The 16,277-nt window shown below is 40.3% G+C and overlaps 2 protein-coding genes across 3 annotated transcripts; both read left to right on the top strand.

Annotated features, from left to right (window-relative positions):
• The first annotated feature begins 1,654 nt into the window (after positions 1 to 1,654).
• Positions 1,655 to 3,629, top strand: prr18 (proline rich 18). Its single transcript, XM_019270194.2, has one exon. It carries the CDS (start codon positions 2,118 to 2,120, stop codon positions 2,883 to 2,885), a length of 768 nt encoding a protein of 255 aa, XP_019125739.1. The 5' UTR covers positions 1,655 to 2,117; the 3' UTR covers positions 2,886 to 3,629.
• Positions 3,630 to 4,367: 738 nt separating this feature from the next.
• On the top strand, positions 4,368 to 16,161 carry si:ch211-130h14.4 (uncharacterized). Of its 2 annotated transcripts, none has more exons than XM_019270192.2 (13): positions 4,368 to 4,658; positions 6,481 to 6,588; positions 6,788 to 6,943; positions 8,902 to 8,982; positions 9,120 to 9,258; positions 9,352 to 9,460; positions 12,096 to 12,180; positions 14,286 to 14,357; positions 14,481 to 14,584; positions 14,786 to 14,846; positions 15,115 to 15,254; positions 15,362 to 15,464; positions 15,543 to 16,161. In XM_019270192.2, exons 1-13 carry the CDS (start codon positions 4,572 to 4,574, stop codon positions 15,597 to 15,599), a joined length of 1,302 nt encoding a protein of 433 aa, XP_019125737.2. In that variant the 5' UTR covers positions 4,368 to 4,571; the 3' UTR covers positions 15,600 to 16,161. The 2 variants fall into 2 exon arrangements, with proteins under 2 accessions (XP_019125737.2, XP_019125736.2); XM_019270191.2 differs by having other exon boundaries at positions 15,323 to 15,464.
• Positions 16,162 to 16,277: the final 116 nt, after the last annotated feature.

Raw genomic sequence — 16,277 nt, 5'->3', positions numbered from 1 at the left:
AGGTTCGCTATATTGCTTCAGCATGACAGCATAGCCTTTGAGGATGCGGTTGTCATGACAACCTCCAGAAGATTCATATCCCCAGCCTTCCCCCCATCTGTGGTGCAGATGTTCATATTATCCTGATGAGGTGTGTTTTGTTATTTTTTGTTGTATAGATCCAGTCCATGGATCTCTCATCAGATTTTGTTTTAAACAGATTAATATAAATGTGCCATTATTAACCACATATCGAAAGTCCCAGGGCACCATTTCCCCATGTATGTGCTGCTGGATTTGCTGAAGGTTTAACAAACATGCCTTCGGGTTTTCTTTCTGCTTGACTCTACAAAATAAGGACACTTCCTGTTCAGCCCCCACATAGTTTCATTAGGCGCTTGGATAACGTGGTGGTGGATTAACACGGACAAAATCTCCCCTCTGTACTACTTGTTCAACTAACTTGGCAGAGATCCAGCAAATCCTTGAGCAATTAATCTTCAGGATAAAGTAATTCTGTCAAGTGAAGGTAGTGTGACTGTTTTTGTGATGGGTTTTCTTCGCCCACTATTTTTGGATTACAGAAGTTTGCGGATGACAGGGGGGATGCACCCTAACCCCAGCAATCTGTTAGTCTCCCAACTGTTTCCTCTTCATTACATCTAATCCATTGTTATGTCAGAGAGGAGAGGGATCCCATGCTACAACAAGCACTGAAATTAAACAAGTCTGTGTGTCCTCTTCAGCTTAATGATCCAGCTCATCTTGTAAAAATGAATAAATCATGTAGCTTGTGTTGTTATGGGTAATTTACTTGCCTTTTTTTATTATTATTACTCCAAGAGAAAGTCTGTAGACTGTTGGCCTAAATTGATTTTTGGTTTTGTTAAAGTAGTACATTCAAACCTTAGTCTTATTGTATAGAAACACCAAAATATGTCTTTAGCCTAATTTTAAAGCAATTCATGCTTATACTATGATGTAAAATATTTCTATAAGTATACTTAATTTCCTGCGTGTTGATATGGTAACAACCAAAGCAACTGAATAATAATCTCTCGAATGACTCGATGGCAAAATGTTTCCTCAGGCAATATCAAAATAACGGTCTAAAATTATAGATTTGGAAGCAAGTATTGATTTCCTCTTACACTCCACACTGAGGGAAACAAAATCACATTGAATCAATTGTGGAACTGTCTGGTTGAAAGTGCAGATAACAGCAGAAAGGAAGAGAAATCAATACTGTAGACCATTTGTATATTCCCTCAGATGTTTTCATGGGCTTACGTGGTTGAAAGAACAACAATGGACCACATCAGTTCATTGACATTCGAAACTATATTGACTGACTGACAGGATAAAATCAAACTGCATTGTGACAGTGACATGTTTTGTTAGTTCAAGGACAGCCAGGGCTATCTTTAAGCACCAAGGACCAAACTGTTCATATTTATGACCATATATACATAAGAGGTATCTTCAACGTTTATACTTGTTTTAAAAGGGTGTTTTTTTAATTTTACGGTACAATTTTGTTAACATTGAGATTTGAGTTTTGTTTCCTGCTTCATTTCCAATTTATTGGTCAATTTAAAGTCAGTTAAAGTCAGTCTTAAACAGGCGGGGAATTACTCACATTTTACAAACCTGATGAAATGTAAGGTTAAAAATATGATCAAACCACTATCATCATTTCCTGAAGATTATTAGTATTTTTCAGGCTGATTATCTCTTAAACAACCTGACTATGTGTGTGTGACTTGTCTGTGTGACTGGAAAACAGCAGAGAGGCGCTGTGAGAAAACACTTAGGGAACATGAGGTGGATATGGCTCATCGCTTGAGGAAGTTATTGGAAATTATGACATGACATCACCACCGTTTTTTCGTGGCTTTGTTTGGTGCTTCTCCTGACCACGCCTTCCTGTCGGCTCCATCATAAAGCAGCCAGGCTGTGTATCTGTGTGCACCAGTTGAACTCCAGTTTGTGTGGACAACAGGTGCACTACAGCCTCTCTCCAACCTCGCTGTTGGATAATGCCCGCAGAGCGCCGCTCGTCGCTTTGCGCAGGGCTTCCTCATCTGCACTTTGGACATTTGCACGTTTTTATATCCTGACCACTTCCAGCCACAAAAATGCCTTTTCCGCCTATCAGCCTGCAGCAGCGGATCTCATCTCCTGGCAGGGAACTGTTCGGGAAGAAGAAAGCCAGCGGAGTGCCTCCTCAGACTGAGCTCACCAGCAAATCCGGCAGAGAGAAAGGGGGGTCCGATAAGGAGAAGCAGTCCATTTCTTGGACATCAGCGAATTTAAGGAACTTGGGGAGAAAGCCCCAACAGGAGAAGAGCAAAAGCCCAACTCAAAAGGCGGGTGTCGGCCAGGAATCCCAGGGAAAATCCTCCTGGCTGACGGTGCCCAAACCTCAGGACTCATCCGAAGGAGTCAGGCGCTCCAGCTCCATGGACTCCGCCAGACAGCTCCACGGTAAAGAGGAAGGGAAGAAGGAGATTCAGTTTACACTCAGTCTCACACCCGAAGCCATTCTTGTCATACAAAAACGAAATCTTGAAAAGCAGATGATGGCAAAGCAACAGAAATGTTGCGCCTCGGCGGACTTTAGGCACAGGCGAGTTTTTCCATCCAAAAAGGCGCACGGTGGGTCTAAAGGCTGCGCGCCTGTCGCCAAAGCGGAAAGCACCGAGCAGGACATCACCGCAATTGTTAAAATATCTCTTTTGAATGATCAATACAAGTACGACGATGTGGAGTATGAAGAAGAGGATGGAGACGTGGATGAGACTGTTGTGAGGAAATGTAAAGAGTGGCTCAAAGGGGTGGAGAATGCCGCTGCTTTGGGAAAAGTCGACAAACTTTCTGCACTTCCGCACCTTAAAAGCTGCTGACACCTGACTTCTGATGTTTCGTTTTGCAGCAGCAGACTGAGAACAGAGATGATGGACTCATGAAAAAGTGTGCACCGGTGTATGCCTGCTGCAATGACATCTTAAATTTGAGTGTTGTAAATTAAGCGTTTGGAAATAAGGGGAAAGAAACCGCTTTCCTCCAGAGGAATGTCGACTTGTTGAAGAATTATTTACTAAAAATGTATGTCACAAAAAAGACACGTATTAAAATTATGAAATAAGAGTAAATTGCATTAGAATAAGAGCAAATCTGACAACAAAAATCATTTTAAAGCTTAATTGCAGCCTGTGGCTCTTCCAACAGTGCTTTTTATGGTTCACAGGGATGTTGCTTTGCCAGTTTAATGCCTAACCAATTTTTCTTTTTCTTTTTTGACGTTTAAACTGAATACCTTAATATTCTCGTCCTTTGCACATGGTTTTTGTTTTCAGTGGGGCGCCTGTGGATTGGCAGAGTGCTTTGCGTAAAGGGACGCGAAACCGTTCCTTTGTGTTGGAGAACAATAAGCTGTCAACAACAGGGCTTTATATGCGCCTGCTGCTGGAAACCAAACTGGACTGTTTAAGTTTCCTCTAAAAAGAGGGTTATATCCTTTGTAGGGATTTATCAGTGATGTACAGTATTTAATATTTGCTAAATATTTGTACTGTCAAATTTGAAGTAAAATGTCCTTTTTTAAAATGATGCAAGTGTCACTGACCCTTTTAAATCTTTTAAAAGCTCATTTGTGTTGTGCCTCTTACATATTTCTGTTACATAATGCTGATTTACAGTCATTCAGATTTATTTTACACTTATCTCAGATGGTATAGTAAAGCTCTTTGTTGCCACTGTAGCTACCTGGGGCCATTTGGGCATTAGTGTTCTAAGCTTCTTAGATTTCCTGTTAAGCAGGGTTGACCAGTGTACTGTAGGGGCCAGGTGCATGATCCCCTCAGGAAATTACCTCCAGTCTGCTTTACTTTTGTTCTGTTAAACAAAATGTGTGTAGCTCCTAGAGATAGATAGTGTTGGTACCATAATCCGAGATATTTTCATTTTAAGTGTCAAAACTATGTGATTAACAGCAATGGGATTCCCCAGTGCTTCATCTTGACATTCTCATACTCACGAGAATGAGTATGTGGTGCTCACTGAGCTACAAAGAGCCATGTTTTATTACATAAGTGGCAACGAATAACCACTCAGGGTGAAACAGCTGGACCAATCGAGGGCTTTGAAACAGTTTTCAGATAAACCAAACATAAGCCATGAAGACAATTTTAGCTCCTGTCTTGGTTCCCTTCAGCTGCAAAACATTTTTTTTATTATTGTATTGATCATTAAACCAGTTGAGGGAAACTGCAAGCGCACACACAAGCCTTGGAGCATGTTAAATTTTCACGCAGGGTCACAAACACATTTAAAATGTGTGTGTTTTGTGTGTACAGTGAGGTTTAACTCTTGGCATTGTTCTCGGTAACTTGGTAACCAGTGTTTTACACTCTTTAAAGTTGGATAGAGGAGTGTAACGATGAAGACATTACAGCGTGATTGAAAGGCTCCCGCAAAACTTTTGGTAAGATATTTTCCACAACATTTTTATTATCAAATCATTTTCAGTAGTTTGGATTCCTACATTCTTTTTTTTTCAGTGTTCTGGTGTCCTCAAAAGTGGATTTGCCATGAAATCTGAGCGCAAAGACCTTCATCAATCCATCACTCTGCCCTCTATTTCAGATGCACCCTTCTTACCAGCTGTTGTCAGAAAGGTATTTTCAATTACATACACAGCAGCACTGAGAGTTTCATGTTTTATCCTGCTGTTATCCTGTGACATGACATTTTATTCAGGAACAGATAAACATAGAGTGATTAATCAAATGTGTCCTGGTACAAGTTTTTATTGTGCTGTGGTGCATCACATTACAGATTTCTTGTTTGTGTCATGTGTGTGAACAAGCTACTAGAATAAAGCATCTTGTCCTGAATAGATGTTCCCATTCAGAGGGACAAAGTGTTTTTATTGTGACATGTTACAGACTGAAATCATGGCTGAGCCAGTACAGTGTGTACCAGGACCCGTTTAGTTCTCCATGGTCCCTGTGATGATATTATCTGTTGGCTCTGTGACCAAAAGTTGTGTAATCCTCCCCTATTGTGTCATTTTCAATTGTGGCCTTGTTTATGTGCCTCTCTCTGGTATTCATCGGTGTCTGATTGAGGCCTGGTGCCCGGCTATTCGTGACTGTGTCTGTCCTGGGGGGTGAGAACTGCATTATTTTGTCTGAAGCAGCTCAAACACTTGTATTCAATAGGAAAAGTAGAATTTAAAGAAGCTGGAGCTGGCAACAGTTGGGCCAGTCGGCTTGGTTACAAGTGGAAACACTTTCTCCAAAGTGTCCTTCAAGATTTTTTTCCATTCAGAGTTGTGAACTCCACCTCATGCTGTAGGTCTCTCTTTTCAGCTCTGTTTTTGTTTTCATCCTCTGCCACAAACTGTGCAGGCAGCATCTAATGTCTTTATTTTTCTATTTTTGTCTGACTCTAATCAACCAGGCCCATCTGCCTTCCCTTTTTGGATCAGGAGTGAAATAAGAAATGGCTGCAGGCTTCTGTCCACCTCACGGCAGCATCATGATCACTGTCTAGCAGAATGACGTGGTACAGCAGGACAGCTGCATTATCCTCCACTGATTTATGGTGGCAGGGAGCATAGATGGATGCTGCCTCTCGCCCCGTCACTGACACTTTGCACACAGCAGTGAGAGTAAAGAACTGCAGGTCCTCTGCTCTGCCGCGACACCATTGCTGTGGCAACAGAACTGATAAATCCTGCATTCTCAGCAGCTTTTGTGAGAAAAGACAAAGAAGACACTTCCTGTACAGACTCAGCCCATAAACTTTAGTAATGTGGTCATTCAGTGGCAGCTTGTTAAGAACAAGGCATTTCCCAGAGACAGGCTGACCTCAGAGAGAAGACTTAGATCAGAGAGTACAGTCCTCCCATAAAAGCTCAAGCATGTTTCAATCTTTATTTGAGGGTTATAAAAAGGAAGCATGTAGCTCTGTTTTTTTATGTGGCGTTAATCTGCTTTGGCAGGCATGCTTCTACTCCCATTAGCCTTGCATTTCTTTGGTGACATGCTCCACATTTTCCTTTTCATCTTATAATTTCTCTTAACTCTTCAGGGACAAGTCAACATTTACCTCAAGATGTAACAGTTGAAATGTACCTGTCCTTTAAACATCCCCCTGTGACGTTTGCTGGGTATCATTCTCCATATGGACCAAATTAGGGCACCATAGCTCAGTGATATGTTTAAGGAAGATCATCGTCTTACAAATTTGTTTTCTGCAGAAGATCAGGAATTAACGTTGAGGACTGTGTAGAAGAGGAAGTGGGCATCCTCCTCCTGCGTATCATTCTTTTTCTTTGGCCGGGCATTGCAAGAACACAATGTCAGGCTGTCGTGTGGGAGTTTGCTCTTGGCAGACGAGAGGGATTACTAAAAGTGCATTCTTTTTTTAATCTTCAGGCAAGCTGACTGATTCACTCCCACAGCATCTAAATTGGGTTTTTACTGTTGATAGGCAAGGGATGAAGCCAAAGCTGAGCCATGGAGGAGGAAGGCAATCCAAGATGACAGTCCAGACCTAGACCAAGAGGCCAGGGCCCGGCATCAGGCTCAACTGGAGCAGGTTGATAAACACTGTAGTATCAATGATATAAGTCACTTTTATTGTCAGCACTTATTCTGTGTGTGTGGAATAAAATACCCACTGATTTTTGATGAGTAATCAATACTTTCATCACTTCTTATCTGTAGTCAGTACTGGAACTCAGGTGCTCCTTTTTTAGCTCCCCGTCACTTCCTCATTTTCTTTGTCTATCCTCCAGCGCCATCTAGAGGCCTACAGGAACATGCACCGTCTTCGAGATTCTCTCTATCACCGCTATGCTGCCTTGCTCAGAGACAAGGTCCACTCACAAAGATTAGAGCTGCAGCAGAGATATGAGGCATCCAGAGCAAAGTCAGAGAGTGAAACTAAGCAGGTAAATCTTAACTGTGGAAAACTGAGGGCATGTTGTCACAATGACAATGAAAGATTTCTCATTGTTCAAATATTATTTATTACAGATTATATCTTCAATATATTAAATTCGTAGGCTATTGTTTTTTTCCCTTCTTTCTTTGTTTTTGTTTTTTTTAACCATAAGTAAGTGACTTACAGGAGATGATGTTAACATTCATGGCACAAAACAGCTCATATGTGAAGGTATAGAGATGTTTTATTAGTAATTTATAGGTTAAGCACTTAGAGAAAATAGTCGTCTATTTAAATTACTGTTGTTGTATAGTATTTCTGTTTGCTTGTGTTTGTCATTCCAGCACCATGCTCAAATAGCCTGGTCCAGTTGTGCTTTGCATGTCGCCGTTCATGTGGGGGCAGTATTAAATGTAGCATTGTCATGTTTATTGTGATTTACAAAAACCATGTAGTTACACAGGAAAAAGTTTGTCAAGAGCTCAAATATTTTTTGCTGGAGGGCCAGCTTTGGTCCACTGGCTACTATTTGCCTATCACAGCACTACGCTTTGTCTGGGTTCAAATACACAACCCTGCAAATCAAAGCCTCCCCGTTTTGACTACGACACCTTCACTTTCTCCTTTCTCCTAACGTGACATGCATATCATTAAAACATTTAACAACCACAGTTAACAACTTAGTCCTGTGAGTCTTTTTGTTCTGCACAGTCAGTATGCGACTTCAGTAACAAATATTGTATGAACATCAGTCAAATGTTAGCCTAATGCAGATGAAACAAATCATTTGCAAGTGATGTTTGAGTGTTTTTGGTTCATCATATTATCCCAGATGTTCAAAGTTTTGTCATCACATTTTATTTTAATTTCCCACTTGTTAGACTTGATTAAATTTTTACATAAAAAAAAAAAGAATTTTTAAGCTGATATGATGAACAGTTGCTTATTTACACACAGTGGGTTTTTAGAGCTTTTTTTTCTGGAAACAGCTGCCTGCTTCACTAAAAATCAACACTATGAGAACAGTGTGGGTAAACCAAGACAGCTGCAGCTAAACAATAAGCTGAAAGTTGCTATAAGCTGATAGGAGCTGCAGATTCAGCCGATAATTTTCTGTACGTTTAGCAATATGAGCGACCCCTTTCACATAGTTTCTACTTTGTCAGTTGATACATTGTCAAAAATATCGTTTATAGATGCTTTAAATAATGTCTTTTGAACACTGGGCACTAATTTTCTGCTAAACTCGAATTACACCACTAGAAAGTAATTCTCAACATAAAATATGTCAGTGCTATGACTTCAGTAGTATGTATCTATCAACAGTGTTTCGTAATGGTGACATTTCACAATTAGGTATTTAGTTATTTATAAGATTCTAATTATTGTTATTACCTGTTTTTGCTCTCATATGTCCTTTGAGTGATTGACTTTGATTTTGACTGTCTTGTCTCTGTTCTGACTGGGTGTGAAAAGAGCAATAAGCTTCAGAGAGCGTCTGCATAAAGGGGGTCTAACATGAGAGAGATCCTGTCTTATCTTCCCCTCCTGTAAAAGCTGAGCTTCTTCAGGAGGATGTAATTGTCCTCTCTAATGACTTGCACTTGGTTGAGGAGACAAAGAAAGCACAATAAAGGACTTTAGAGGCCCTCCAGTAGGAATCCTTTGCTTCAAATTGCTGAGCAAATGAAACTACCCGTTGTTTCCTCAGCTCAGATCGGGAGGCTCCGTCATAGACACAGAGGTGAGGCAGAACCAAAGCAGGCAAAGGCAAGAACACCTGCTGGGGCCTAATTGGTCCTTGCTGCAGTTAATGGCTTCCTGTGGCTGTGTGTTTACTTCTCATTTGTTCTGTGTGCTCTGTTTCCCAGCCCCTGAAACAAGGGAGGCTCACTTTAAATCTCCATTCCCACAACTCTGTCTCTGACCTTCTCTGCCTGTCTGTCTGCCTCCTTCTTTTCTCAGAAACAAAGGAAGTTGGCCTTCTCCAAACTGCAGCACAATGACTCATACCTGAAGTCCATCCCCAAAACCAGCTATTACCTGGTAGGTCTTGTCCCAGAACCAAAACACATGAACAAAACACCTGACTCTAATCTATTCTGTCACTGACAGACTTTTCACATTTCATCCATCACTATGATAGTCATTAAAGTGTTCTGTCATTTTATCACTTTTCTGAGATCTTTGACCTCCAGAAGCAGTTAGCTGAGCGCGGACATCTGAAAACCCACCACGACTTGGAGGACTTCTATAGGTGCATCAAATATAGCCGTCACCCATCACAGCTGCTTAAAAGTCTGGAAGACGTCAGGAAAAAGAGTTGAGTCACATTTTGATATTAAAAAAAAGTATTTCTAGATGTATTGTGGAAAAAACAGTAAATGTAATTTGTTTGTATGTTGATGTCAGCAGTGCTGGAAAGCAGATCTGCAGCTGATTCGATGACTAAATACAAGATGTCAGAGAAACATCCCTCCACTGCTGTGAATGGAGGACACAAGGACCACATCGCCCATTCCAGGTGGAAACAACATTGAAATAAGCCTAAGTTTGTTTTAGATTTGACACTTTGTTCATACAGTCTCTCAGATGTCTCTCTTCACTTCACAACCAGTTTCAAAAGGACACCGGATTCATCTAATTCTCCATTTTTTTAAAGTACCTTTTAACATCGATCATTATTATTTAATAACTGCAACATTCAGTTTTTTTTAAAGCAATAGCTCAACATTTTGGGAAGTAAGCTTATTTGCTTTCTTGCTGAGAGTTAGATGAGAAGATTGATACCACTCTCTTGTCTGTACCTTAAATATAAGGCTGCACTTTCTGAAGGAAACAGAAATCTGCACATTGGCAACATCAATCCATGAAGTGAAACAATAACTGACTTTAGTTTTTTTGACAACAATATGAGGCAGAATAAAATGTCCATCTGTTCATCTGTTTCTGTATATCTGAGGACCTAAGTCTGAGATTTTATGTGTCAAAGACGGGTTGGGAGGCAGGAAGATGTTACTCAGCTGCAGAGTCTAAATCTGTGAATACTCTGGATCTCTGTTTGCGCTGTCTTAAAGAACAAACACCGACTCCACTGGAGGCTTGTTTAGCATGGACCCTCCTGGAAGAGAGAGCTGATTACTCACGTAGAAGTGAGATGACCAAACACAATCTGACCCTGGTGTTGTGGAAACTCACCTCCTCGGACGGCCGCTTTGACTCTAACAAACATCATCCAGGGGAAAATGTCGTAATTATGTCCACTACAAAAGAGATATAGCAATTGGGCCAGTGGTGTCACTTCATGCCAGGACTGCCGGCAGATGTTGAACTGTTTGGAGAGTTTCTTCTCATTTAAAGCTTTATGGGCTTTCAGGCAAACAGGGCTCCATTTACCAAAAAGTGGCAGAGATCATCTGAGAGCCTGTTAGACTTTGAGTTATATTGTGGTTAACTTTGTTCTGGACATTTTTAACATCAACTGACTTATCCAGCTCAGTTTTTCACCTAATATCAACTTATGTTTCAACACTTCAGTTGATACTTCAATCCCATTCAGCTTGTTTCACCACATTCAGTTTAAATGCTTCAACTTCTTTCAGTAATTGTATCTCAGCCGTTTCAGTATTTTAAAAATATTTCCCTTGTCTCAACTTTGAAATCTTAGCAGTGACGCATATTCGTCAGATAATTTAACCTTTTATAGTTGAAGATTGTAAGTGATGAATAAAGTATTTCCTTGAAAGCACTGATCGATGTATTCCACATAAAAAAAATATTTTGCCCCATTCTGCCTCTTAACACACAACTTGCTATTACATTTCACTAATCATACTGCTTTTGCTTTCACTCCAATGTGATGTACAGCTCCACTTTAAATTGTTGCACCTGCTCATATCACCCTCAGCGTCCTTTGTGTTCACATGTTGTGAATGTATAACAGACCACTGTCAGCCTTGTTGTTAATTAGGGCTGAACTCTGTTTAGAAGGAGCATGTATGATGTTACTACAAGGTTGCCACTGTCAAACAGCACATTGGCTTGGGGACATTAGGAGCTTAGTAAGAAGGCGAGTGAAGGCTTTGCGTTGACAAGTCCTCCATCAGTGTGAAATCTCACCGCTCCACAGACAAACATGGCGAGACAGCGGCCCCTCCTGCACCTCCAACCCGGCTGTGCCATAGGCACATTCCCCACATCCATAAGAAATACCCAAAATAAAAGCAATTAAAGCTGAAGCCAAAATACGGAGTCTGCAAAGTCCTTGTTTATGTTTTTAAGTTATGAGCCAGTTCATCCAATCTGTCCTCCTTTGTGGCTATTTATATGTTTATTATTAGCTGCTATGATTTATTGGACAGTTGAGGCAGTAATTTGCTATCTTTGTGGCCATCTGGTCATGGTCTCTTCAACATGTTGAATTTCACAAGTATGCATTAGAGTTCTGCAAAATTAGATTGACCAGAACATACCATGCCTATTACTATAAACTGATTTCAATGAGTGGAAAATGCACATAAGTGTGGGCTGGTCTAGTGGCCTCTTATTTTGTAGGATCCTGCTAGGCAACATTTTTAACAAGTTATCAGAGTTTTTCATAGTCAAGCTTCTGCAGAGACACCTGTCAACACGTCAGCACTAACATTGTACATAAGTGCACAGGTCCACATCCTCATTCCTCCACCTGCATCCTGTGCAGCCCGTGGGGTTTGTATAGATCTGTTACCTGCTGCACTGCCCTGTGAGTAAACGCTGCCTTGCTCAGGAGTCTTCTGTGGAGCCAGTTTGCACCCAGCAGACAAAGTGTGTTGTCACCCGAGTGCGCAGTGTTATTGGGTGTGAGCTGCACCACACTATGGCTGCTCTTGAGAAGTAGCACACCATTAGGAATATATTAACAACCCGACATTTTGTGTGCAGGTCACACATCACAGCTGCAAGCAAGTTGACCAGACGATAAAGATGTTTTTGATTGAAGTGTAAAGGGTCGACACTAGTTTCCTTAAATCATTATCCATGAGGTTAAATTACAATTTCCTGTACATGGTCTTTTGCTCTTTTAGCTGCAAAACTGACTCTTTGTTTGTGTGTGTGTGTGTGTGTGTGTGTGTGTGTGTGTGTGTGTGTGTGTGTGTGTGTGTGTGTGTGTGTGTGTGTAGGTTGTTAGAGCAAGGTTCTGATTCAGGGGCGAGTTCGGGGGAGCTGATCTTCAGTGGCAGCCAGGAAAAGGATGGATTTCCCAAGGTTAGTGTCAAAACCACAGGGGCTGTAGTCCCACTTAACAAGCGCAGTGAGAGGCAAACACACCTGGACCAATGACCACCCAGATGCATCCTCAAAAATATAAACACACACTGAGAATAAACTCAGTAGCAAGATGTATTATTGTGGACCTAAATAATATAACTATTCTCTCTGTGTCGAGCTTAGCTTTCCTTTCAGCTCAAATTCATTCATTCATTCATCCATGTCAGATTTATCTCCCGGTAAAACTGTATACGCAACAAACGAAATATCAAAAGAATACTTCGACATTTTAGGAAATATGATAATTTGTGACTTTTAGAGGTGCTTGGCAGAATGTGTTACCTTTGAAAAGAGTAAGTCTAGGTTTTTCCCCTTGTTTCCCCACAATGCTGAGCTAAGCTACCTGGCTGCTGGCACTAGTTACATGAGAGTAACATCTATCTTCTCATTTGACTATAAACATCTAATTAATATAGATTTTTTTTTGAGAGAGAGAGAATAAATCACATATATAACTTATATATAACTTGGCTTTGTGTCAGTGAAAAGGCTCACCATGTTTATAGCTCAACAAATGCTTTAAAGAGGGCAGAAAAGGAATATTTTAGAAAGATGGTAAAGGCATTATATCGGATCTTCACAGTGATCTCAGAGATCAGGTGAGAAGCTGCTAAAGTGAGAATACAGCTGAGGTTATGTTCAGGTGCTGAGGTGAGCGTATACGGACAAGCACGCAGGACTCATTTTTCTCTCACCTCAGTGTCAAAATGAGCCTGAGCAAACAGAGGGTGAGCCTGGCTGGAGGGAGAGAAGGGGTAGGCAAACAGTGGTCACACAAGGCTGGTCAAAGCCAGCAGGCATGCAGGAGCATTACTCACCGCAGCTCCGTAACGCCATCTCAGACCCTCCACTGCCGGAGAGGCCTGTCACCCCCGCTGACATCCTAGGGTTTCGATCCAGGGTTCAGACTTTGAGTGTTTGTGAGGCACCTATAGTACAAACAGCATGTGAGGGAGCTTGTCAGGAGACAACCACCACACTTGTCTTATCATCAGGCTGTCAATTTTCCTGAAAACTGAAAGAATAAAGGTGTTGTAAAGGTTTTGATTACGTGTACTTCTGCTCTACTTTCTTGGTTACCTCAAATACACGTCCAATCACTCTATACCTTCGTTTTGAGGTGTTAGCTCATCATTTCTAATTATTTATTCTACTATAGATAGATAGATAGATAGATAGATAGATAGATAGATAGATAGATAGATAGATAGATAGATAGATAGATATACTTTATTTATCCCAAGCTGGGAAATTATAGTGCAGCAGCAACATTACACAAAGTGACAAGTGACAACAAAGAATAAAAATATACTATAAAGCAAAATATACATAATAAAATATCAAAAAAGCAATAGTAAATACGATAAAATAAAATATATTGTACAGACGTATATACAGCAAGTTGGCAGTGTTGATATGTACAAACAAATTTGTGTACTATATTTGTGTAATAGGTTCAAGAGAATAAATTAAAGAAAATACCAGTGCATCAATGCTTCTTTTAACCCCTTTACTACAAATTATGTATAGTTTATATGACTGCCGAGTGTTTTCCAAAGTGCGTTAGATATTTCAGTGTATTTCTATTTATTTATTTATTTATTTTTTGTGGCCTGGAGTTAAAACGTGCAAATTTGTGTTATGGTCCTTTACGGTTTAAGTGAGGATAACAAAAATGAATACAGACCTGAATGTCTTCCCTGAGGTTTACAGAGTTGCACCTGCATGAGGAGTGGGACAATAAGCTCTGAGATTTACAGTATGTGGCGCCATATAGATCAATAACATTAATTCACAGTGCCACAGTCCCACATCAGGAAGTGGCCTAGTGTGACAGTTAGCGCTAGGTGGGGTGTTGGAAGAGGAGAGAGAGGCGCCAAATGGGACACTAGGACTGTGGGAAATGACACTGGCTATGACACCTCTGACTTTTACCCCATGGTTAGCTCAGCTCGTATACAAAGGGATGTGTCTCTTTTTAAATTATAAAATGATTAATGAACAAGGAAATGATAGATGAATGTAATATGTGCCACCCACAGATGAAAGCTCGCACATTTGCAACCCTACAGCCTAACTTTATGAGGAACTTCCAGAGCAAGATGCCTGATTTGGTAGGTCAGCCATTAATGTTGCCTCTTTTAGTTGCAGTGTGTGGTAGCCATGCACAGATGAACACATGGAAAGGCTCATGATTTCTATCCAATTCTATCCTATTTCCATTTTCCTCAATTCAGATTATCCCTGAGATTCCTGAGAAGAGCAGGAAAGCTGAGATTTACATGAGACGGTTGAGAGAAATGCATGATCTTTGTTTAGCCAACATGGCTTTCTCCAAAAGGTTAGTAATTAAGCAAACAAGCAGAAACATTAAGAAAGCGATGAACTGAATGGATGATTTCACCTTTTTCTATAAGTTCAGAATTAGTTTTTATTACCAACAAGGAGACAGGAGATCAGAAGCACATTCAAGGAGTCTTTCAACTGCTTTTTAACTTGAGTGAAGTTTGTTTTTCTCTGCTTGCTGTGAACTCTGGTCCAGACTGTTGGACAGGCAGACAGACTCACTGTGCTGGCAGGAGGAGCGAGGAGACCACGATTTGGTTAGTAACACAAACCAGCCACAACACAACACAACACCACAGAGCTCTATGGAAGCTAACACGTAGCTGTCACACACTATCTGCCTTTAACGTTTGTGTTTTTTCTTTGGAGGCCACCATGGCAACTGGTCACACAGAATAAAATTACCGGCATACAGTAGTTATTTGTGAGCATGACACTGCTGCATGACATGTTTGGATGTAAATCACTTCATATGTTTCCTGAGTTATCAGTGAGAGATTTTTTTCCGTTCTTGTTCTTCCGTAGCTGCTTCCAGTCATCGACTCCAAACAAGAGAAAACAAGTCAAGCCAACTGGCCACCTCTCTGCTCACCGAAACATCAAGGAAGTGTCCAGGATGACCGACCTTCATGTCCCCAACAGCTGAGCAGATTGACCTCAGCCAGGTGAATAAAAACAAACAAGCACGATACATAACCTTACTTTTCTAATTTTTTTATTCTTTACTTATTAGTTGGAGACAAAAAGCTGATTTTTCCTTGGCATTTGGCAGCCACAGATGTTTTGAGACTCAGGTTTGGGACACAGCAGTGTGCTTCCCTAAAACACCTGATCCCTTATCTATTGAAGATGTGTGCCAACAAAAACATGTAGAGGTAAAATCATTTCTCAGATTTATTTAGTTTTTATAAAGATTGTATTTTTTAAAATGTAATTTTCTGTTCTCTTTTAAGATAATTGACCGTGGGTTTAAGCTGTGGAGAAACTATAAAGAAGACTCAGATCAGTGAAGATATCACCACCGTAGCATCTCATTATGGGCAATATGCAATTATGACCAACTACTATTGCATATATAGTTTTATAACAACAATACTATATTATATTTGACCGATTATTAAAAGATTTCAAACCGTCAAATGTTGATTTTAGTCATATATCACATTTCCCTATACATGTGTAGGTTTTCCAAAATAAATGTTATACTATCATCAACTATATGAAATGTGATAAGAATTGATGTGTGATTATGTTTTGTTTACACTTTGTTTTTAAAGTGACTAGCTGTTAAGATTTGCAATAAAGTTATTATGGATGTGGTTGTTGCACTTGAGTGTAAGTTTTCATCTGTTTATGTTATTTATTAATTCAGTCATTAATGATATTAGAAGAAGTCCACACTAATGTGTGACTGATAAGGTTCCAGGTTTCTGAATGAAATTAAATGTTCTAAACTGACTAAAATTAAAGTTTTTTATCATAAAAATTCTCATTAAAAAATCCTGGGGCCCCCTTGGATTAAGACCCCTATAAGACCAACCTTGGTCAGCCTATAGTGGTCTTGTCTCTGCATGTGTGGCTTTGATCTAAGTGTCAATATTTACAGGTTGATGTAATAAAGTAGGTTAAACTGCTTTATTCAAAACGCTGTCATCCTGCGGACCTCGAGGATATGGCCGCTCCCAGCC

The sequence above is a fragment of the Larimichthys crocea genome, chromosome III (assembly GCF_000972845.2).
Source record: "Larimichthys crocea isolate SSNF chromosome III, L_crocea_2.0, whole genome shotgun sequence".
NCBI lineage: Eukaryota > Metazoa > Chordata > Actinopteri > Sciaenidae > Larimichthys > Larimichthys crocea.
The sequence above is the reverse complement of the archived record's forward strand: the minus strand, read 5'-3'. Positions and strand labels throughout refer to the sequence as shown.